At 34.0% G+C, this 22,828-nt stretch overlaps 3 protein-coding genes across 3 annotated transcripts; 1 reads left to right on the top strand and 2 right to left on the bottom strand.

Annotated features, from left to right (window-relative positions):
- Nucleotides 1–2,808: 2,808 nt before the first annotated feature.
- LOC133289401 (ALA-interacting subunit 3-like) lies at nucleotides 2,809–10,835 on the bottom strand. The gene is made up of 8 exons (XM_061487319.1): nucleotides 10,748–10,835; nucleotides 10,122–10,180; nucleotides 9,932–10,006; nucleotides 9,732–9,848; nucleotides 9,521–9,591; nucleotides 4,066–4,375; nucleotides 3,657–3,946; nucleotides 2,809–3,101 (listed from the first exon to the last, which is right to left on the bottom strand). Exons 1-8 carry the CDS (start codon nucleotides 10,818–10,820, stop codon nucleotides 3,044–3,046), a joined length of 1,053 nt encoding a protein of 350 aa, XP_061343303.1. The 5' UTR covers nucleotides 10,821–10,835; the 3' UTR covers nucleotides 2,809–3,043.
- Nucleotides 10,836–17,379: 6,544 nt separating this feature from the next.
- On the top strand, nucleotides 17,380–18,746 carry LOC133289394 (inactive protein RESTRICTED TEV MOVEMENT 2-like). Its single transcript, XM_061487314.1, has 2 exons — nucleotides 17,380–17,488; nucleotides 18,247–18,746. The coding sequence occupies exons 1-2, from the start codon at nucleotides 17,380–17,382 to the stop codon at nucleotides 18,744–18,746; spliced, it is 609 nt and encodes a 202-aa protein (XP_061343298.1).
- Nucleotides 18,747–21,302: 2,556 nt separating this feature from the next.
- On the bottom strand, nucleotides 21,303–22,285 carry LOC133289399 (blue copper protein 1a-like). The gene is made up of 2 exons (XM_061487318.1): nucleotides 22,120–22,285; nucleotides 21,303–21,604 (listed from the first exon to the last, which is right to left on the bottom strand). Exons 1-2 carry the CDS (start codon nucleotides 22,283–22,285, stop codon nucleotides 21,303–21,305), a joined length of 468 nt encoding a protein of 155 aa, XP_061343302.1.
- Between the last annotated feature and the right edge of the window lie 543 nt (nucleotides 22,286–22,828).

Raw genomic sequence — 22,828 nt, 5'->3', positions numbered from 1 at the left:
TAAAACTTTGTAAAGGAACTCCTTTGAGAAGAGACCATACTGCACAAAAAATAGTCAACGAAAAAGGCTCTAAGAAGCCAAAAAATTCGGAAAAAATACCAAACGATGTCCGATCAGAGAAAACAACACAGATCCAGAAAGAGAACATGGAGACGAGAAGAATGGTGGTGGTCCGGTCTAGAAACACCGCCGGACGCGCCTCCACGCGCCGGAGAAAGCAGCTGCGTGTGGGCTTCACTCTCGGACAAAGAGGCGGCGCGTGAGAGCGCGTGGCAAGGCTTCTCCGGCTGAAATTTTTCCGGTGTGGTCTTCCGGTGAGCGCGCACCTGTCTGTGGGTGGTTGCGATTGAAAAGTCACCGGAAAGGGTTCTAAACGGTGAAGACGGAACTGGTTGAAGGCGGTTGGAGGTGCTTGGGTCGTTTGTGGCGGAGGAACATTGCGTAGAATGATAGAACGAAAAAAAAGAAGGTCAACAGTGGTCCCCTTGGTCCAAAAGGTCCCCGGAAAAAATTTTCTGGTGGCGGCAAGAGGCAAAGAAATTAGGGTTTTGTAAAAAAAAAAGACAATAGGCACGGAAGCAGAGCCCTCAGGATCGAGAGCTCTGATACCAACTTGAAAAAGGGTTATGAAATATTATTGATTTATATTTGAATCTGTACATAGGGGTCTCTATTTATAGAGACTTCTTGACCTAATTTTGACCTAATGGGCTTGGCCCAATATACAAGTAACAGACTAAATAAATACAAATAAATGACTACATAATTACTAATAAATGACTACATAATTACTATTTACAACAGTAACCAATATTTAAGTTGAGAAGAAAATTAAATACAACCACACTTTAGGTTTATAAGCAAAAAAATTATATCAAGGGAATAACTCAGGAAAATTAAAACAGTATTAATCAATGAAGAGAGATTTGACAGAAGTAAATTAAAGCAAACTGAGAAGTAAGGTGGGTGGTAATTGAAAGGGAATTATAAACACCAAGCTAATATGGATTTCTAACCAAAATAGCTAAATTAAATAGCTGTAACTGAATTGAGTGATAAAAGAGAAATTAAGAGCAGTAAGCAACTCTTTAGAAGCTAAGAGTTGAATTCTCAGTTAGAAATTTAAGAAAATTAAAGGGAAGAGCAGCCAAACAGCTAATGTGGACTGAAGTTAAATAAACTTAAAGGGAGATTAGGAGTTCATTACATATATCAAATTAAAGGGAGATTAGGAGTTCATTAGTCCACTACTAATTTTGCATTTATATTGCCTAAAGAAGATGTTGCTTATATCTACAGTTTTCAATTTTATGGTTTTCGACATGCAACATTTTTTTTTTCTTCTGACTTACATCTTAATATATGTCCTTGCAAGCCATAAACCAAAATCCAACAAAAGTGCAGGTTAAATTGGTTATATGGAGGCAAAGCTCATCTATGAGGCTTTGCACATTGAGTGATTTCTCATTCAAACCCCATATAGTTAATGCCATGTCCAATTTTATTGTTTCTCAACAATTATAACTTTAAAAATTGATTTATGCCAGGTCCCAAACATAAACAACAACCAGAGAGATAAATCCAACATTAACCAAATTGAAATTAACTTCAAAGTACATGATAAGCAACCCAAACACTAAAACTGGAAGTGGGAACTCTGTTACCCCAATCTAGAGTATTTATTTAGCTCATATTCATGGTAAAGAATACAAGCTTAAAGTTATAGGAAAACATAAACGTCACAGCCGAAAACGAAAATTAAAAGTTCAGAAAAAAACATTACAAATCCTAGAATTCAGAGGAAAACTGGTTTCTCTCCCAAGGCTCTTTTTGACGAAGTGTTCATTCAGCTAAAACGATAATAGTGGCAGATTCTCTGGTTTGACCATTTTCTTTTCTTCTTATTCACATTTTACCTTGATTGGTAAAATAATAATAGGGATATGATATTGTTACTACTAAATAATATTATCAATGTTACTACTATATCTTAATCGTTTATTTCTGCCAATCAAAGGTTATTATTTTCACAAATTAAACTCATTAATTAATTATTAATTCGCAATAAATGATAATCGTTGATTGACAAAAATCAACGGTTAAAATATGATAATAACATTGATAGTAACATTATTTAATAGTAACAATATCCTATCCCATAATAATAAAGCTAAAATAGTAGTAATTTAGTTAATTTTTCCTGCACATATCATTTCAACAAATAAAAAACTGGAATAGGTAAAATTAAGGGCTTGCTTGATTGTTTTTTTTCTTCTTAAAACTGTTTTGGAGAATAAATAATGAAAGTAGATTTTTTCTATATTTTTTGTTTTAAAAATTAAAAGTCAAAATATAAAACAAAAACAATTATACATATTCTCTGAATTTAATTATAAAAACTAAAAAATAGTTATAATTTTTAAAATTATTTTTACAAAACAGACTTTATCAAATAAGTTTTTTTCATTTTTTTTTTTTTTGTCAAGAAAATCAAAAAACTGTTTTCGAAAATACAATTCAAACAGGTCCAAAGTTTTTTCTATTTTTTTTTTATCATTCAACAAGAGACTTAACACATGTATGTAAAGGCAAAAAGACTTTTCCCTTAAAAATATAAAATTAAAAACATGTGGAGATTTGAGTATTAGTTTTGATATTTAATTTAGGGTGGTTTTTGATGATCTAGCTTCTTCTATGAACGTTGGCTTGTAGCCATGAAAACCTTGTGGATACTATGACTCAACGAATGTGGTATTCAATAATTAATGAGTATGACAACCCATTTTGTACATTTCTATATGTGACTAATATAAGACTCATGTGGTACATAATGTTATATGACAGTCCATATCAAATCTAAAACATTATCATTAAGTAATTCTCGAAATGACAGGTTTATATCTAGCCATACGTTAGTAGTGACAAAAGTTTATGATACATCAAAGATTAAGGTTCTTCAACTCAGCCAAGTACAAGCTTCGTGGCAGATCCCTTTCTTGAGACATGGGAAATGGTGAATTGTGAAATCATGACTTTTCACATATCATTTTAAGCTTCCTGGATTTCTGTTCCAAGACAAGTATGATGGATCCCCAAGAGGTCTGCATATACAGCAATTTAGCAATGTCAGCTTGCAAGTTCTGAATAGACATACAGATAATCCATGACAAAATAGAATAGTGATTAGCTTTTCCATTCTAAATACCATAATCTTCATGACTTGCATGGCTCAGTTTGCTGACTCGCTTATACAGATCCAGATCAACATTCAGAAGTTTTTTTTTCTTTTTTTTTTTATTGTTGACTTATATGGAACCATGCAAGCACTAACATAGAAAAATCCAAATGCAATATTTGTTTATAATCCATAGTAAAAAAAAATCATGATGAACTTGCCAAATATTTTACCCATAAAAATAAGGGAATATTATTTCTCATGCTGTAGGAAATAAATTTTATCTTCTACACACACATAAATGTGTGAGAGGCCCATATTTCGTTTTTCTCTCTCTTTTTCTCACATGACCCCAAATGTGCCTCATACACTTTTATGTATGTGTAGGAAATAAAATTATCTCCTACAACATGAAAAACATTAATCCTTGAAAATAATGACAGAAAAGTATAGGAGAGGAGAATATGTAGTATTTCCTCACCTTGGCTTCATCACATACAGAAGTAGGAAACCTACAGCCAACAACAAGGAAATCCCGCCAATGAGAATATATGCCATCCCCAAGAAGTGATTTTTTCCACCAATCCAAGTTGTGGTTGAAAGCACCAAGCTCTTTCTGCCTCCAAACGCGTATGTATTATAATTGTTCTCTATTACTATCATTATTTCATCACTGACTTCAAGGTCATTCTCAATCTTTCCATATAATTTTCTGAAAGTGGGCAATGCTGCCGTTCGCATCCAAACAATGAGATCCTCTTGTTCACTCAACTGGTGCATGACACATGATGACAAAAGATTAATTTCTCAAAATATCAAAAAGTAAAGAGTAATTTTCTCACAAAAAGTGAACTAATGTACAAATTATACAGCAATGAAGATATATTTACAGGTACGCTCTCATTAAGTCTAGCACCCCCAATCAAACCTCCAGCCTGAAAATTTTTTGGATAAACATCAGACCCGAATTTCGCCTTTTGGTCACTCTTCCATGCTATGTTCTTTTTGTTGATCACCATATCCTTATTGTTGTTTGAAAGTCTGTACGTGTCATTGAACAGGCTCCATGCAATAAGGCCACAAGGAACAATTGGTTGATGACCCTTGTCATCAGGGGTATAGTCTTCTGGACCACATGAGCTTACATCATTCTCAGCTGCTTTGCTCCTCAGTTGTTTATCATCCCTACTTTTAACGTATCTGCAAATATCATCCCAAATCCAGGTAGGGAAAAGCATTTAAACATTCAGAGCACACAATGAGGGCAAGAAGTGGTTTGCATAAGAAGCTACTTAATGAAATGAGTTATTGTTTTCTATACTTATCAACTTGAATTTTGAGCGAGTTTTGTACTGCATGAGAAAAAACCAATCTATAGAATATAATTTCGAGAACTGAAATATGGATTGCAGTTTTGATCTATACAACGATACAATAAAATTTTGGAAATTCAAACACAAGATTTCGGAAAATGATATCATGCTAGTGGTCATCTCAAAATGTATGAATGAAAATGGTGATCATAGCAGTGCCTCAGAAGTCAGAACTGGCGGGGTAAGGGGCCCAACATGAGCACCCATTGTTATGACTAAAGCCCACGACAAGAGCTCAAACCAAAAGATTAGCTTATTGGATAGGAGAATCTCATCATTAAGTATATATTGAGTTTCTTTATTAATTTAATCAATGTAAGACATAAGGTAGAGCTTCAAAGCATCACAAATGCTAATATTAGGAAAAAACCTCCTGATGGGCCTGAGATAATTAGTTAGTTAGTTATTCTAGAATATTCTCAAATAATAGGATATAAGGAGGGGAGTGTGGGAGTGTGAGGGATGCATGTATTCAGTGAAATGGGAATTGAGAATTGGGAAAAGGATCTCTAGGGATCTTTTTGGCCCAAGTATTTTGGCTTGAGAACGAGGGAGGTCTTTTGGTGTTTTACTTTTTATTTCATTATAATTCCTTTGGAGTCTGTAGTTGCTGATTTGTAATTGCAGTTAATTCCCTGTCACAATGTGATAGGTTGGAGTCGATTCAATTTGAATCAGTAATTAGGCAATCCGTCATCGTTTTATTTCAATACAATCAGTGTTATTTCTCCATTTTGCTTGTGTATTTCTGTTTAATTGCTGTTGAATACACGGGTTCCATCAATTTGGTATCAAAGCTTCATATCCTTGGAACGTTGATCTAGATCTAAAAAAACAAAAATAAATGATTCTAGAATTTTATGGAGATAAAGATGAAATTAAAGCTTGGGGATGGTTGCTCGGGCTTGAACAACATTTTCAAGCAAATCAAATTCAAGAAGCTGATATGGTAAATGAAGCTATGAAGGGGTTGAGAGGTCGCTCAACTGGTACAAACTTTGGAGTGGGCTCAATCCCCATGTAAGCTGGCAGGGCTTTGATAGAGCATTTATAGGGAGATATATACTTGAGATCTGTTTGGTAGAGAAGGATGAAGTATCGAACAACCCAGAAAAAAGGGAGGAAAAAGAAAAAAAGAGATCGATATAGAGACAAAAGAAGAAGCAGATCGGAGCACAAAAGAAGATGATACTGTAGAAGAAGAAAAAAAATAAAAGTGCAAAGGAAGAAGATGCAAAAGTAAAGGCAGTAGAAAAAGAAACAGAAATCGGCAAACAAGAAGAAGACAAAATCGTAGTAGAAAAGGTAGCAGAAAAAGAAGAAGAAGAAATCAATTAAACAGAAAAAGAAGGAGCAGAAATAATCGAAGAAGGAGAAAGAGATCGAAATATAAAAGGTGCAGAAGAAGAGAGAGCTTGCTGAAAAAGATGGAGTGGGTAGAAATGGGATATGAAGACGAAATGGTCGTGGGTAAGCAGAGTGGACATGGAGGCCGAAGCGGGTCAGGATATGGTACTTGAAATCATTCGCGGGTTGCATTAACAACCCAAGATACCAATAGCAATGGAGAAAATGTGGGAGGCAATGGATCAGTAGCTCAAACGGGCCCAATAATTCGTTTCAGAAAGGGGTTAATAGTAATGGGGCCACTAATAGATGGAATACAGAGCAGGCCCAACGACTCACTTAGAAACCCAGGACCAGCATTAACAGAAACCAATAAAGGGCAAGAATCAACACACAGGGGGCTTCGTACGGCAATGATAGGAGGGGTACCAAGTTCTGATGGCTGTCATCGGCAGAAATGGTTGTTCGCCGGCGGCGAAATTTATGCTTCCGGTGCGACGCACCTTTCTCGCCATACCAAGTCTGTAACAGCCTGAACCTCCACGTGATGTTGGTGGGAGTTGGCGGGTCGGAGGTCGAAGGGGCACCAACTCAGAAACCAGTGACGCATTTCTTCAGAGCATGCACAACATCGCAGGTCTGATGTCGAGCAAGTCGTTGAAGCTTTGGGGAGCAGGATTCCGGCAACTTACGCAGCAGGAGAAGGAAGAAAAACGAGATGAAGAAGGAGCTTGGAAGGAAGAGGCAGTCTTGCACAAAGAGGATGAAAAAGGTTTGTCGCTAGAACTGGGTATGCATGATTTGGTAGGTGTGACTGGAATTGCAAATATTGGGGGAACAGGGGCGGACAACATGAATTTTGAAGGGGACGACATGGTGAAGGAGGAAGAAAGAGAGGAGACATACCTCGGGCCAACTATGTATAGGATGATGTGGCTGGTTTCTAATCGGTCATTAATGATTTGGGAAAAATCGAAGAGAGGAGGGTTGTTGTTTTAATGGACTTAGGAGTTTCCCATTTCTTAGCAATACAAGTGGCTCAATAATGGAAGCTTCTGGTGGTCAAGACAGAAACATATTTCGTGGAAGTAGGAGATGGACATAGGGTCGACAATGAAGGGATGTGTAGGGGTGTGGTACTGTCATTACCAGAATTGTCAATCACTCAAGATTTTTGGTCAACATGCTTCAAGCAATGGGATCCGGGCCGATGTTTTCTCACATCACCTATCCTCTTTCTTCACCTTGAGGACAAGGTGAGTTTTGGAAGAAGGAGAGTAATGATGGGCCTGAGATAATTAGTTAGTTAGTTATTCTAGAATATTCTCAAATTGTAGTATACAAGAAGGGGAGTGTGGGAGTGCGAGGGATGCATGTATGCAGTGAAATGGGAATTGAGAATTGGGAAAAGGATCTCTAGGGATCTCTTTGGCCCAAGTATTTTGGCTTGAGAGTGAGTGAGGTCTTTTGGTGTTTTACTTTTTATTTCATTGTAATTCCTTTGGAGTCCGTAGTTGCTGATTTGTAATTGCAGTTAATTCCCTGTCACAATGTCATAGGTTGGAGTCGATTCAATTTGAATCAGTAATTAGGCAATCTGTCATCGTTTTATTTCAATACAACCAATGTTATTTCTCCATTTTTCTTGTGTATTTCTGTTTAATTGCTGTTGAATATACAGGTTCTGTCACATGCATATAAACAATTTATCATCACAGTACATAGATGAATTATAGGCCTCTTCAATTTAGCGGGAGATATATAAAAATAAAATCATCAGTTTTTGTATCCCCCTTTTTAGGTATATTTGGAAGGTAATCTCAAAGTAAGAATTAGTAGTTGTGATCTTATACTACTAATTGGTCTTTCAAATTTTAATTTTTGAAATTCTACAATTCCTTATCACTGAGACGAATCTTGATGAGGATTTACTGTGAACAACTATAAATAATATGAGTATATGTTAGTTTCAGGCATTTGAAACTTCAAATAATCAATCCTTGCTCAGCCTTATGAATTTCTTAATGAGGATTATAGCATAAAGATGATTATTCATACATGAGTGGACAAAAGACTTTATAACAAGCATCTGCGTCAGCAGTAACGTGATAAAGGAATTTTGGGAATAAAAGGAAAGAGAGAAAGAGCCAAAAATTCATGTCAAAATTAAGACACTGGACAAAGCTGAGGTGGACTCCCTAACTCACTAAAAAAGTCAGCCAAGTATTTGAACTTTAGAATTCCAAATCAAGATGAGTTTATCAGATTAATGAGAGAAATATAAGGCAACAGCTGATTATATTATGAGAACAATACTATGCTATTCTGAATATATAGCGAGAAAATGGTGCCATAATGAGTAGATAGAGAGACAGCACGGACGGATGAATTAATTGAAGCATTTCCTAATCTTAGAACAAAAATTTACTAATACCCCACTGCTCCTCCACAGAAAAACAACAAATAAAAGTCCATGAAAATTATGATATTCTTTAGACAGATGTGTAATCCTGATATGCAGGAGGGGGCAGGGCACAGCCAAAGAGAAAATATGAGAATAAGAAAATAGCACACGATAGAAATGACTAAATACACTACGCTACCTATGGAAATTGAAAACATGATATTAATCAGAAAATGGTGTCACAATCTTGCTAGGAAAAATATATATTTTTGAATTTCTCCTGGTGAACTCACCACCCAAAGACACATGTAATTAAGTATATGCATATAAAGCTAAACAGTAAGGAAATAAGTCCCATAGTAAGTTCCATTTGACCAATTCTCTATTTGGTCTTATTCTCTTTTCTGATTCAAAATATGTTACGGCTCTTGATTCTTGAAAGGTACAAATTACATAAATGGGGTAAGGTGAAGATAGAAAGGGAAGGAAAATGAAAGAAAGGAAAGGTATTAATGATGAATGACCAAAGCATGAGAACAAGAGGTAATCCTCTTCACAAGGGAATTCACGCGACACCTGAGAAATATCTCAGTCAACAATCAAATCTCCAAAAAGTGTCTTAACAATAGAGAAGCCCTGCCTTATATACTGGCAACACTTCTCACCCATAAGACTAACTAACTGACCACCTCATCCAGCAGTTGCTAACTGCTCTAGCTTTCTAACCGATGCTCATAACTAACCTAACAACTATCTGGGTATATTCCTTCGGAAATATCCTTTCCAAACCGGGGTTTTCCACCCTCTTAATGCTAGTCGTATCAAAATATGACAATTTTTTTTTTTTTTTTTTTTTGTGAAATTCAAAATATGACAGTTATCTACCTATGCCATTCTCAGTTACATTTCTAAAATTTAATGCATTTTGCATGAAAGCCCTTTTTTTTCCAGGTTGATGCATATTAATAGAAACAAAAGATAATAATGTTTAATGAAATTAGTACTTAAAAGAAAATCTGCTGTTGGTATTTGACACTTCATATTTTGCTTCATATTATTCATGCCTCCTTTCCTATCAATAATCAGAAAGTAACATACATACTTTTTCGGTAGTTTAATGGAGAGGCATTTCATCTTAAAGATGGAATAAAATGTCAAATCAAATGCACACTGATGCACAGACAAAAAGGGAAAGAGACTTTACTAGTTAATTGAACATACCGGCGATGGTTCTGGTAAAAGTTATCAAGCTGATAATAGACATAAACAGGGGCTTTCATTTTATTCTTAACCTGCAAAATTTGCAGCAAATTACTTAATAAAAGTTGCAGCCTAAATTATCATACAATATCAAACAAGGAGAAATAAATTCTTCCAGTGCAAAGGAGAACTTTATTTTTCAATGATATCATTGATAAGGAATTGTACTAACAGTATATGTCCTGGTGCAAGTTTTGTTTGTCTTATCGTCCTTAATATATGCCTCTGCACGGTCTCTATAAACAGATGGAAGGCATTGATCATCATATCGGAATGGAACTTCCACCACCTGCATCAGAATTTCTTGTTCAACATACAATTAGTTTGTGAACCAAATTCCATTTGATACTACGTATAGGGAATAGTTATTACACGCTCTGATGCAAACAATGAAGCAAGACCAATGGGGATGAAGACGAGTCCTATAACTGTAAATATTGAAATGACCTGGAAAACAAAAATAAAAACGCTTTAGAGCATGGAACATTTGAAGTCTAGACAAAATCTGTTGCATACCACGATTATTTTGTAAAAACTAAACAAGTGATGTTGGAAGCTATACCCATCCTGGTGTTAGAATTGGTTGCCATGCAGGAAGTTCTTGCTGAGTGAATTTAGAATCTGCCATAAATAAAAATTTCATGAGTTACATTGGCCAGATAAATGCAATAGAAGACAACACAACACACATACTCTAAAAAGTAAAAAAAACATAGAAAAGGACATAAGAGAACTATCAGCATCAATTAATACGACAACCTCAGAGGCCTCCAGATTTGAACAATGGAGAGGACAAAAGAACAGCAAGAGTAAGAGAATAACACAATGAAAATGGTAAAATTACAACCACCACACCACAAGACAGTTGAATGAAATTAACAATGATTATTCTTGTAATGCAAGATAGTTAGGTTACAGAATTCAAACAACTTCATATGGAATGAACCAAAGTTTTGCAAAATCCTATCTTTTTTAATAAGCATCCCTCAACCTGCTTAAAGGTAAATTCCCATGTTGTTAATGATCAAAACCCTGGAATTTAAATTTATAAAACTAAAAAACTGCGCTAAGGAAATGCCTCATTGTTTGGGAGGGACATTTCAGGAAGTTCAATGACATTTACCTAAAGTAAAAACCACAAGAACAAACAAATAAATAAATAGGATTGGAGGGGGAAGAAGAACTTACATTTGGGTTTCCTAGAATTTTTGGATTGTCCATCAATGACAACAACGGAGCTTGATGAAGGTTCTATAGACATAGCCAAGAAACCCAATGTGACTAAAACGACAGAACAATCAGGAAAATGTTAATAAAATTAACAATAAAAAAGTGGGAGATTTTGGGATGATGAAAAAGTGGAAAGCTTGGGCTTAATTTTGTTCCTCCCGTTCTCTCTCTCTATATTTATATTCATGTTATTTGGGTATGTTATGGGGGTGACAGCTTTTGAATGTAAAACCACCACACATTGTGGCTAATGGCTATCACATTCACATTTGGTTTTAAGAAAGGGAAGTGAAAGGTGGCTTTTTCACGAGTGCAGCTACCAGTCCTCATTCAATATCATTTCTCCTCCTAACTCCCATGTCCTAAAAGTGAACATCATGCACTTATTTTATTTTATTTTTTAATTTTTTTTTGGGTACACTATGCACTTATTTTATTTGATAGACCATGCACTCATGTAGTGTTATCAGACCGGGCTTAATGAACTGATTATTAGATGGGTTCGAATCAAGAATTGGATCGGTCATATATTGGATTCGGTCAAATCCAATTAAAATTAGTGATATGGTTCGGTCATGAAAACAAGCTGGTCTGGTCATGCATTTTTTATAAATAAATAAAAAAACCAAAAACTAAAGTTGTTTGGTCTTATCTGAAAAAAGTGTGAAACTCCTTTAATTTTTTTTTTTTTATGATTTTGTTTACTAGTAATATACTCTCCGGTAGAATTTTGCAGGCAGAACAGTAAATTAAGAGAATGTGACATATTTATTCCTTAGAAATCTATTTTTATGAGAATAGTTGTTGGTAAATGCCTTGTAATTATTAAACATAGTTAGTTGAAGATATCTGGTAGAAGAATTATATAGGATCACCTTATACTTGAATTTTCCTTTTTCTTTATTTATTTCTTTTACAATATATTATATGTGGTTATCAAATATGATTTTTTTTTTATCCTTACTAAAATTATAAATGTTGCAGCTCAGTATAACAATTTTTTACATGTATTTAAATATTTTATGAATTTTTAATGTATAAAATATAAATTTTATATAATAAGTCGAGTTATGCAGTTCAACCGGTGATCCAGTAATTCAATTAACGAGTAACTCACCGTTTGCTTACGTATATGTATGTACACCTAACACGTTTGTTGTTTTGATGCAATTGGTATTTGATACACCGTAACCACCCCCTTCCTTTCTCTCCTTCTAAAATCAACTGTTTTCTGATTAACAAAAATCATGTAGGACTCTTTACAATCTATGGACAAGGTTGATCATGAACAAAAGGGAAACCGAAAAACGGGAAAGATCCGAAGCCCGCCGAGTTTGTGTAGGAAGGTTGATCATGTTCACAAACTTCTAAATTTGCTTAGCCAATACTAACGAGACTAGCACCACGCTTTCTAAGGTTATCAACTTATTTTAGTTTGGCAGAAAACTTTTTACGTTGGAAATACATTAAGCAGAAAACTTTAGCTATTGTCTTATTAAGATTAGTAATAATCTTAGGCTAATCAAAAGGTACTAATAATAAACTTAAGAAGTTTAGAGGTAAAAACACTACCTGACGCTGAAGACCTGTTGATTATTGATGGGGCATTCTTAAATTAGTGGGTGTAAAGCATTGTCAGAAGAAAAAAAAAAGTAACATAAATAATACATTGATTATGACACATCCACCCACATAAAATATACCAAAAAAAAAAAAAAAAAAAACATAGTCACTCTAGGGTGAATAATAATAACACATAGGAAAAAAGTAGAGATGAGTAGAGTAGAAAAAGGAAAGAGCCATCTATTGTAAAGAGGAAAACAAATATCCATTTTCCAATCGAGAACCAAATGTAGTGGGGCCCTCGCTCCTTGCTTTTATACAGTGTTATTAAAACTAGCGTGACCGGCCAGTCGGATTGATTAAATCGAGACGCGAATTTCTAATTGGTTCGATTTAGTCAATTAACTGACCATGTATACAAACCGATCAAGAACAAATGAACCGATCAAGAACAAATGAACAAGCGATGCTAACCTGGTACTGGTTTTTTGGTTAAATTGATTTTTAAAAATTGTGACAAAATATTCCATCACAGTTGTACTCTTGGGATTTGATATGGAAAAATATACAGGCCAATGAGATTTAAAGCCCAAAGAGAGCCCAAGAGACACAGTGATCTCACAGCGCAAGATACATGATTCAAGCATTGCGCAACCCTATATAACTTAAAGGCTAAGGAAAAGCTTTGCAACAAGCTGAGTTCCACCACCGTGTACAAAGACCAACATAAGGAAGACAGCTTCAGCTTGCCACCACTCTAAAAAACAGGCTACTATATAGACTTGCTCACCAAGGAAATAGCCAAAAAGGCAGCAACCCACAGTAACCAATAAGAAGGTATGCCGCCTACCAAAGGCGGCACAAAGATTGCTATAAATACGAAGGGTGCAAACCCATGTATGACCATCTTATTCCCATTCAATACAACATAAACCTAGCATTGATACTAACTTGAGCATCAGAGTGTCTTTGCAGGTGCCCCCCAGTCTTTTCCATTGTGCCGAAATCATTCAATAGCCCTCACATGTACAGGAATCATCTCAAGCCCATAAATTACAACGTACAACCCAAAGTCTTCAACCTTCAACCTTCAACCGTGTATGATTTAGCTTAATCCATATTGGATTGGTCCGATCAGGATTTAAACTTGCAACCTAAGGGAAAAAGAGTGACATAACCAGGCAAATTACTTTAGTTGTTATATTACTTTTAGGGAAAATAGAAAATTATCAAATTCGTTCTAGAAAAGCGTTATATATTTATTATACATCTTTACATATTAACTGAAGTAACGCGTTATCCTGACTGAGTTGATAACTGATTTGGGTTTAATAACTATTCTAGCAGGCCCTTACAGGCCCTATACATTGGGTCCAATATCAAAGCTCATATCTAGAGCCTTCTAGAGGGCCCCTCATCACATAGAATTCTCCTTCTCCCCCATGCAATGCTGCCCCTGCATACCAGCAGTTGGTTCAGCATGCTTAGCCTGAAAAGACTAGGTTGGTTAGGTGATAGCTTTCCACCCTTTCTCTCCCACTCTTGAGAGGAACTCCACTACTCTAAATATCCCTTTCTCCCATAGAAGAGGCTTTTTCCTCTCGCTTCTACTATTATGTTGTTACTCTACCTTTACCATTGCTACACATAGTACCCCTAGATTTACATATTTCACCTTTCATGGAACACATTCACGAACTCCCTACAATTCAATAACATTGCCTCTATATATTAGCCTATTCGGTTTTGGGAAATCTGAAAGGGTTTTATTTCTCTTATGAGATATAAGATAAATTTTTTCTCCTATTATCATTTCGATTTCCGTGTTTTATTTTTTAAGTAAAGTGGATCTTACTATTTATTTTAGGGGAAAATGTGTATCACTTTAGGGCCTGTTTGGAGCACCTGATAAAGAAGATAGGATAAGATAGCTTATCATATCCTACTTTTATCTCTTCTTTGATGGGTCAATAGGATATGATTAGCTTATCCTATTGTCTCATTTTATGCTATCCAATACATGATTTATTATTCTATGGGGGGAGTTGGGTTAGAATCCAACATGATAGGATACCAATATTGGATACCCAATATAGCCCCACGCTACCCAATATATTTCCACGCTATCCAATATATTTGTATTTATTGCATTATATTTTATTTTTTATTTTTTCTTTCTCTTTCTACATAATCTTATCAGATTACTAATCAGGTGCTCATCAAACGCATGACATAATATAAGTTTATCAGCCTCATATCATATCCTACCCATATCAATCCCATATCATATCTCATCCTTATCCTATCATGTCCACCAAACGAGTCATTAAAACATATAAAGTTGTGTCATTTTAAGTGAGAGAAAGAGATAGATAAAGGAGGAGAGAGTGAACAAAAAATATAAAGTGTGGGTTTCATCTCTTTGTGAGAGTGAAATGAAATAAGTTGTGTATTTAGAAGGACAAATATTTTTTCCTAATTGTACAATAGCTGTAGTAAACAACATAAGCAGATATTGAATATGATAAAGAGAAGACACGATCAAGCATACCCAAATAGAAATTGGAGCATACTGAGCTCCCGACCTCACTACCAAAATTTTCTTTTGAAGGTGAGAATCAATAAGCCTTGTAGAAACAAGGGAATGTTTCTTTCTTGAATTTCATGTAATGCCATAGCTTTTCTTTATATTGGGTACCAGTATATGTTGGACATATATATTGGGCTATTGGCATACAAGCTTAATAGGTGATGATGATGATTGTTTGGATCCATATGGATTGGATATTAACTCTAAAGTTTTTCTTTAACATGAGATCAGCGTTCCAAAATCCAATACGTGTTAGTGTAATACTTCAATCAACCTTCTCTCTCAAACCCATAAATCTAAAGAAGACTGAAGTTAAAATATCATCTTTGACATTGGTTCTTCAGCTTTTGCATCCTTTTAAACTCCTGCATTTCTCCTTTCCATCTTTGGCCTGAGAAACAAGGAGATAAATATGTTGTGGCATGATAGATCCAAGGAATAGAGGATGCTGGAGTTTCATATAGCTGCACTTTCGATAAGAAGACGGCAAAATTGGTTAATCATTCGTTAAGTACTATGAATGTCTGTTATTTAAAAAAATATTTGTTATTTCAAATATAACGGAACGGATACAAAAGAAAACGGAACAACCTTTAACCAAAAGAGAAACAGAAAACGTTAAAGAACCCGGCTAAAGCGAGGTGTGTGCAAGAATCGACACTTTACCTAATGTCGCCAAAATTTTTCTTATTGGGCTTAAGAAACTTGGAAAATTTAGAGGGAGAAAAGGCCGCGTGACTCTAACTATTATTTAACGGGAATGACGTTTTTATAATTTTTTTTTTTACAAATTACATTAAGTATGACCGGTCATACACTCTTGATTGAAATATGATCGGTCATACTTAGTGTAGTTTATAAACAAAAAAATTGTCAATATAACTGTTGAGATATATAGTCTCACATTGGTTGTATGTGCAACTAATGTGGAGTTTATAAGGCCTTGGGCACTCCCATCCTTTGAGCTAGCTTTTGGGGTGGTGTATCCCAAGGTTCTTTACATGGTATCAGAGCCTCGCCGTCCCTCACTTTCTATTGTGGCGTTTCTTAGCACAGGTAGGCTGGGCCTGTTGCATTGTCCACTCTTCAAGCCCAATGGGCTCTCGTGTGAGGGGCGTGTTGAGATATATAGTCTCACATTGGTTGTATGTGCAACTAATGTGGAGTTTATAAGGCCTTGGACACTCCCATCCTTTGAGCTAGCTTTTGGGGTGGTGTATCCCAAGGTTCTTTACAATAACCTTTTTCTTATTTAATTAAAGGAAAAAAAGTGTGTCATTTTAAATGATACGCCTTATATCCTTTCACTCTCACAAAGAGGTAGGACCTACATCTTTAAAAAAATTTCCCTTCACTCTTTCTTCCATGATTTATCTCTTTTTCTCACTTAAAATGACGCAACTCTGTGTCCTTTAAAATGATACACATTTTTCCCTTAGTTAAATCTCAAATTAGTTTATGATTTTAATTGAAGGACTTTATTAATCTCATGTGATAGGAGAGAAATCCTCTCATATTATAAACACAATCATGTGTGAGATCCATTTACTTATAAAAAAAGAAAAAAAGAAATAGCACTAAAATCAATCTAGGTGTAAAAGAGAAAAATATCCACTCTCTACCAACACGAGAGTATATATATTTTCCTTTAATCAAAACATAAAACAATTTAAGGACTGACTCCGTTTTTAGAAATTAAATATCTTGAGACTGGCCTTTCTTTTAGAAGATTCGTCTATGTTAGTTTAATCTATGCCAACGATGTTAAGTTCTCCAGAAAAATCTTATTTTTATTATCTTTAATTTTTTTTTAAATTTATAATACAATTAATAAATTAAATCAAATAAATTTTTAATATTAATAATCCTATTTAAATTTTCCTCTTTCCTGTAATGTTTTATTTATTTATTGTCTTTAGTTAAGTTATCTTTCAGAAAGAAACAACTTTGAAAAAGTAAAGAACTAATTTATTATTTTCTTTCAGAGCAAATATTACTTCATTGAGACATATCGTTTAGACAAAGTAACATTTTCATTGAGTGTAGTAAGCAATTATACCCTTACAATGATATTTTTTTCTTTCATTTTAATTTGTAAAAATAATAATTATCTGGGCTTAGCTTGCTTCTTCATATAGCCTTTGCATGCCTTGTTATCACGAATGGAACAAAATGAATGATCCAATTCCTAAATTCTCAGAGAAATACATCTACGCATGAAGGAAGTGAGTATATTCAAACACGTAAAGTATATAGGTTACTAACCCTCGAGGTAACAATACTTGGAAAGGTTAACATAGAATAATTCTAGTTCATGACGAAACAAGAAGGCAACCTTCAAGCCCTTTTGCCCTTCAAGTCTCTTCTATACATTCTAGTTATATGTAAAATAACTTAACCCAACATTAATTGGCCTCCTTCAACCTAAAAGCAATTAATGGATACCAAGCATGCACATATAGCTAATCGGTCTTATGAGGATTATGATCCTGTGTACAACTGGCGTACAGAAGAGAACCGTGATACCGTTGAACTTCATCTTCCAGGCATGTTTAATTTCATGTGCCTACATTATGCACTTCATTTGTTTTATATATATTAAACACGCTTAGTTTTGAATGGGTCCATGTCTTCATAAAAAGCATTTATTGAATCTATACCTAAGAGGTTAAATACTTGCATCTTTTTGGCTTACAACCCTTAATTAACAATTATTTTTGTTATTGCTAGATCAAAATCAAATCAACGGATATTTTTGCCATATAACCTTTATCAATTATTTTTATTATTATTAGATTAAAATCAAATCAATAGATGTTTTTGCCATATAACATTTGAGTTTGTTTTTTCTAAAGTTACTTTAGATAACTTTATCTAATGTTCACCAAAACGACGTCGTTTTAGAACAGAAATCATGATGTTTTTATAATTTTAATTTATTTCAGGGTTATAATAGTCTTTATCATTCTAATTTTTTAATTTTTCAACCCCAAAACGACGTCGTTTTGATGAACATTAAGCAAAGTTATCTAAAGTAACATTAGATACTTTTTTTCCAACTTTTATCAATTAGTTTTATTATCATTGGATCAAAATCAAATCAACGGTTACAAAATAATATCAAATGAAAGTCGTTGATTTGATTTTGATCCACCAATAACAAAAATAATTGTAACATATTGCAATTATAACCTTCCTCAATCTTATATGACCAAATATTTATTCAAATTCTATTTATTTTGTGCATACTCATGTTATTGTAATTTCTTCCAAACTAGACCACAATTTTTTTTTTTTATATCAGGTTTTAAGAGAGAGCATATACGAATTCAAATCGACCATCTTGGTTTTTTGATAATAAGTGGAGAGCGTCCGTTGGATGGAACTAGATGGAGACGTTTCCAGAAAGAATTTGAACTCCCATCAAATTGCATTGTAGATGATATTTATGGTAATTTCATGCAAAGCATTCTTTCGGTGGTAATGCCAAAGAAAATTCCTCAGCAAGAGGAAATCACTGAATTTGTGCACAAGAAAGATTTAGAGAAAAAGGGGTTTGCAGAAAAGACAGAAACCACAGCCAAAGAAGCACTAGCAGAAGATACTCATATTAATCGAGAGGAGCAAGAAACAGATCACTACCAGTTTGCAGAAAAAAATGATGTGGGGTTAACACCAGAAACGACTAGAGAGATTGCCCTCAAATTCATGGTTGTTATAATTGTGCTATTGGTTATAGCAAGTTATGTAGCAGATATGAGCAAAAGCATCATGACTCAAGCTCAATCATATTTTAACAATTAGAAGAAACTCTGGTTTAAGGCTGTTAATTCTGTAAATTTTAAAGCTCTGAAATCGATAAAGTTATTATATTATTATATTTGTTTGACAGAAGTTTCCTAAGGCTTATAAATTAATCCGATCAATGTGTAGCTATAAACTAACGGAAAAAAATAATTAATTTATTGCTTTTTTTAATAAAAAATTAGGAAAATGTAGTTGTTTTGAAATTAATTACTAAAATATAGCAGTCAAACACGCCCATGTGTTCCAATAAAGAGAAACACACCCATATGGGGCGTGACCTAAGCGTGAGTCACGCCCACATGGGGCGTGACCAGGTTGGAGAGAGACACTCCCATCTGGGCCGTGACCGAGGAGAGAGACACTCCCAATCTGGGCGTGTTTCACCGGGTGCTGCCACGTGGCACAAAAGTCAATAGTTTGATCGTAAAACTTTGGAAGTCCATAACTTTTGACTCGGATATCCGAATTAGGTAATTTTTTTTTGATTTCACATAACTTTTCGAGATCTACGCAATGACACCTCTTTTGACATATTTTGTCTCTCGCAAAAAAAATTGAATTTACAACAATGATACCATAATTATTAAAAATGACATAACTTTGTTATTACCTTATAATTATTACTAAAAATAATCTAACATTTTTATAATCATGAACAAAAACTTAAAAATCAAAATAAAACGAAAAGCAATCACTTAACTTTTTAATATAAATTATTTGATATTTTGTCACCGAGAGATGTTAACCGAATAAAATTATAAATTTCATAAAATTCTTCATTCAAATTTTTAACATATATCTCAATAACATACATAATTAACCTTATCATAACTTACCATAATCATAAGGATTTTTATTATGAATGTTTCTAATCATAACAGTGGTTTTCTGCTTATTAATTTGAGTTTAAACGTTCTTATGGTATCATTGTTGTAAATTCAAAAAAAATTTTAAGTAACAAAATATGCCAAATGAGGTGTCATTATGTAGATCTCGAAAAGTTATGTGGAATAAAAAAAATTACCTAATTCGGATACCCTAGTCAAAAATTATGAACTTCCAAAGTTGTACGGTCAAACGGTTGACTTTTGTGCCACGTGGCAGCACCTGGTGAAACACGCCCAGATGGGAGTGTCTCTCTCCTCGGTCACGCCCAGATGGGGAGTGTCTCTCTCCAACCGGTTACGCCCCTATGGGGCGTGTTTGACTGCTATATTTTCGTAATTAATTTCAAAACGACTACTTATTCGTAATTTTTTTTATTGAAAAAGCAATAAATTAATTTGTTTGCCATAAACTAAGAGATGTGAAAACTAACAAAAAAAATTAAACCGAATTGTATAGTTATCGGTTTTTAAATTCAGTTCATAAACCGAATCGATTTTTAAAGAAACAGTTCATGATGAATTGAACTGTTTTTAAAATCAGTTCAAGAACCAAATCATTTTCGAACCAAACCGAACTATTTTCGAACTGAATTGATTTTTATTACTTTAATTATTTAATTTTTTTTTTCAGAATATAGTTGACCCGAACCTGTTTCGAACCGTATAGAACTGTTTTCATTAAAATCAAATCATTTTCGAACCGAACCAGATCAGTTTTAAACCGAACCGAACCATTTTTGAACCGAACCAAATCGGTTTTGAACCGAACTGAACCATTTTTGAACCGAACCGTTAAAACCAATCCGGTTTATTTTAAAAAAAATTCGGTTCAACTCGACCCATGCACATCCCTACTATAAACTAGCGAGACATGAAGTTTATTCAAGTTTAGTGAATGTTTATACAGGTTTAATCATATTAAGGTCATCATCAATTTCATCAGGTTCCATTTGGCTAATTTTGGCGGTGTAGGCATGTCAAACAATTTTAGTGAATGTTTATACAAGTTTTGATATGCTACTCGTAGAAAATATTATATATCAATTTACATCAGTATAAATTATATTTTTTATTTTGGTTGTTGATATTATTTATATTCTAATTTATTAATTTATATGACCATTTAGATGCAAATAAATTAATTACTAAAATTTGATATATGACTTCTTATTCTTATATCAATGTAAGAATAACCCCCATGATGTATTTACCAATTTAAATTTTGACTATAACAACCGGAACTTTTTTTATCTTATTTAACTATGTTGACATTTCGTTAAGAATATTGAGAATTACAAAACAGCCATTGAGAAAACATTTCTAGAACATTACAATAAATAATCATAATTTTTTCATGGGAAAACTTTTTGTCTGTGTTTTTAACTGCTTATAACTATATATTCCGGAGAATACATAATTATCATATTAAAAAATTATATTTTTTCATTTTCTACGTCAGTTAACAGCTTCTGAAGAAAGAGAAAAATATGTAATTTTAATATTATAACTATATATTCTCTAGGGTATATAATTATAAGCAGCTAAAATAATACAACTTATGTTATTTAAAATCACAAATCATTTTCCCTTTATTCATACAATCATGTATAATTCAGAAAAACAAACCCAAACAAAGATATCTGAAATGGCTCGAGAAGTGGCACTGTCAGGCGAAGATGGCTGAAATGGCAACAAGGGCTGCCATGAGGACCCCAGATAGAGAAGAAACAACAGCAGAAGAAGGAGCAGGTGCAGGACCTTCGGTCACAACATTGATGACAAGCTTCATTTGATGATCAGAACAGTGGTTTGCAACGCCACAAGCGTACCACTTCTTCCCTTCGAGTTTCAGTTGAATAACGTCATTTCCGGTTGAAAGTGAATTGTTTGATGGTGGGAAGCTGCAGTTCTGGAATTGTGTAGCGTTCAATTTGAACACATTGTGTCTTGAGTTGTTATAATTGAACACTGCATCATTAATAGATCAAAGAGAAAGACTTCATCTTAATTTGACTACACATTCTATATATATAAATACCCAAATAATTAATTCTAAAGTCAATAATATATCAAAAAGTTCGGTAAAAGGTCTACCAAAAAAATTCTGATCGATTGCATAGTATTTTTCAAAACAATAATTACCATTCTTACATAAATTCTTTTGAATAATAATAATATAAAAAGTCTTTCTATCTTTTCTTATCCTAATAAGGAAATAATGTATATAAATTAACATAACGATTTATAAAAAAAGATAAGGTTATATTTACAAAATTTTTGTTTACAAACTATAGCGTCTGACCGGTAATACACTCTTGAGTAAAGTATTACCGATCACATATAATATAGTTTGTAAAAAAAAAATTGTCAATAAAACCCTACCCATAAAAAAAAACTGAATAACTGCAGCAACATTAAGTTAATAAGTGCCATCAAATTCTGACTAATTTAAGTATTACTTTTATTTTAATCTTGTTACATACCAAGGTTGTCACCAACACGGAAAACTTTGTCCTGGGCCCACTGTGTGTAGTTAAAATCAAGAGTCCAGCCACTCTGATCCCCCACATTGTAATCAGTTGCCATTGCAACTGAGGAAAGCAAAACCGTGGAGATTGCTAGGAATAAGGCAATGCGAGAAAAAGCCATTGGATTTGAACTAAGACTAAGAAGTTAAACAGCTACGCGCTTAAAATCTCAAACAAGTCCTCGACAAGCTAGCTAGCAAATGTTATTGCTTAGATGAAACGTTAGCTAGCTCATACCAATTTGCATTTCAACTTAATTTGACTATATATAAAGACTTGCCTATTGATTTTATCGACATACATATGGAAACCTCGCAAGAGGAGGGGCGCGTGGGGTGCCCGAACATGCCGGCTTTTACTATGATGATGAGCTTGCACCGCATAATCTTATTTGAGCGTAGTACGTATAGAATAGAATTAAACTTGGAAGCAATTTGACCGTTAAAAACTAAGCTTATAGCCTTGTTTTGGAATGGTGAGTTTTTCAATATATACTGTGTTGAGCTGTCAAAAGGAAATAGGAAAAAAGTGGATTTGTTCCGTCCTGAGTCCTGCCTTCTGCGCTTTGGTAATATTGCCGTGCGCTGATTCTTTGACTTGCAAACGTACAAGTACAAAATGTACAAATACCAAAATAATGAGTTACCGTATAATAGATTAATAT

This window comes from Gastrolobium bilobum, unplaced genomic scaffold (assembly GCF_033153095.1).
Source record: "Gastrolobium bilobum isolate Gb01-03AN ecotype WA unplaced genomic scaffold, APGP_CSIRO_Gbil_v1 utg3711, whole genome shotgun sequence".
Classification (NCBI taxonomy): domain Eukaryota; kingdom Viridiplantae; phylum Streptophyta; class Magnoliopsida; order Fabales; family Fabaceae; genus Gastrolobium; species Gastrolobium bilobum.
This window is presented reverse-complemented; position numbering and strand designations above follow the sequence as displayed.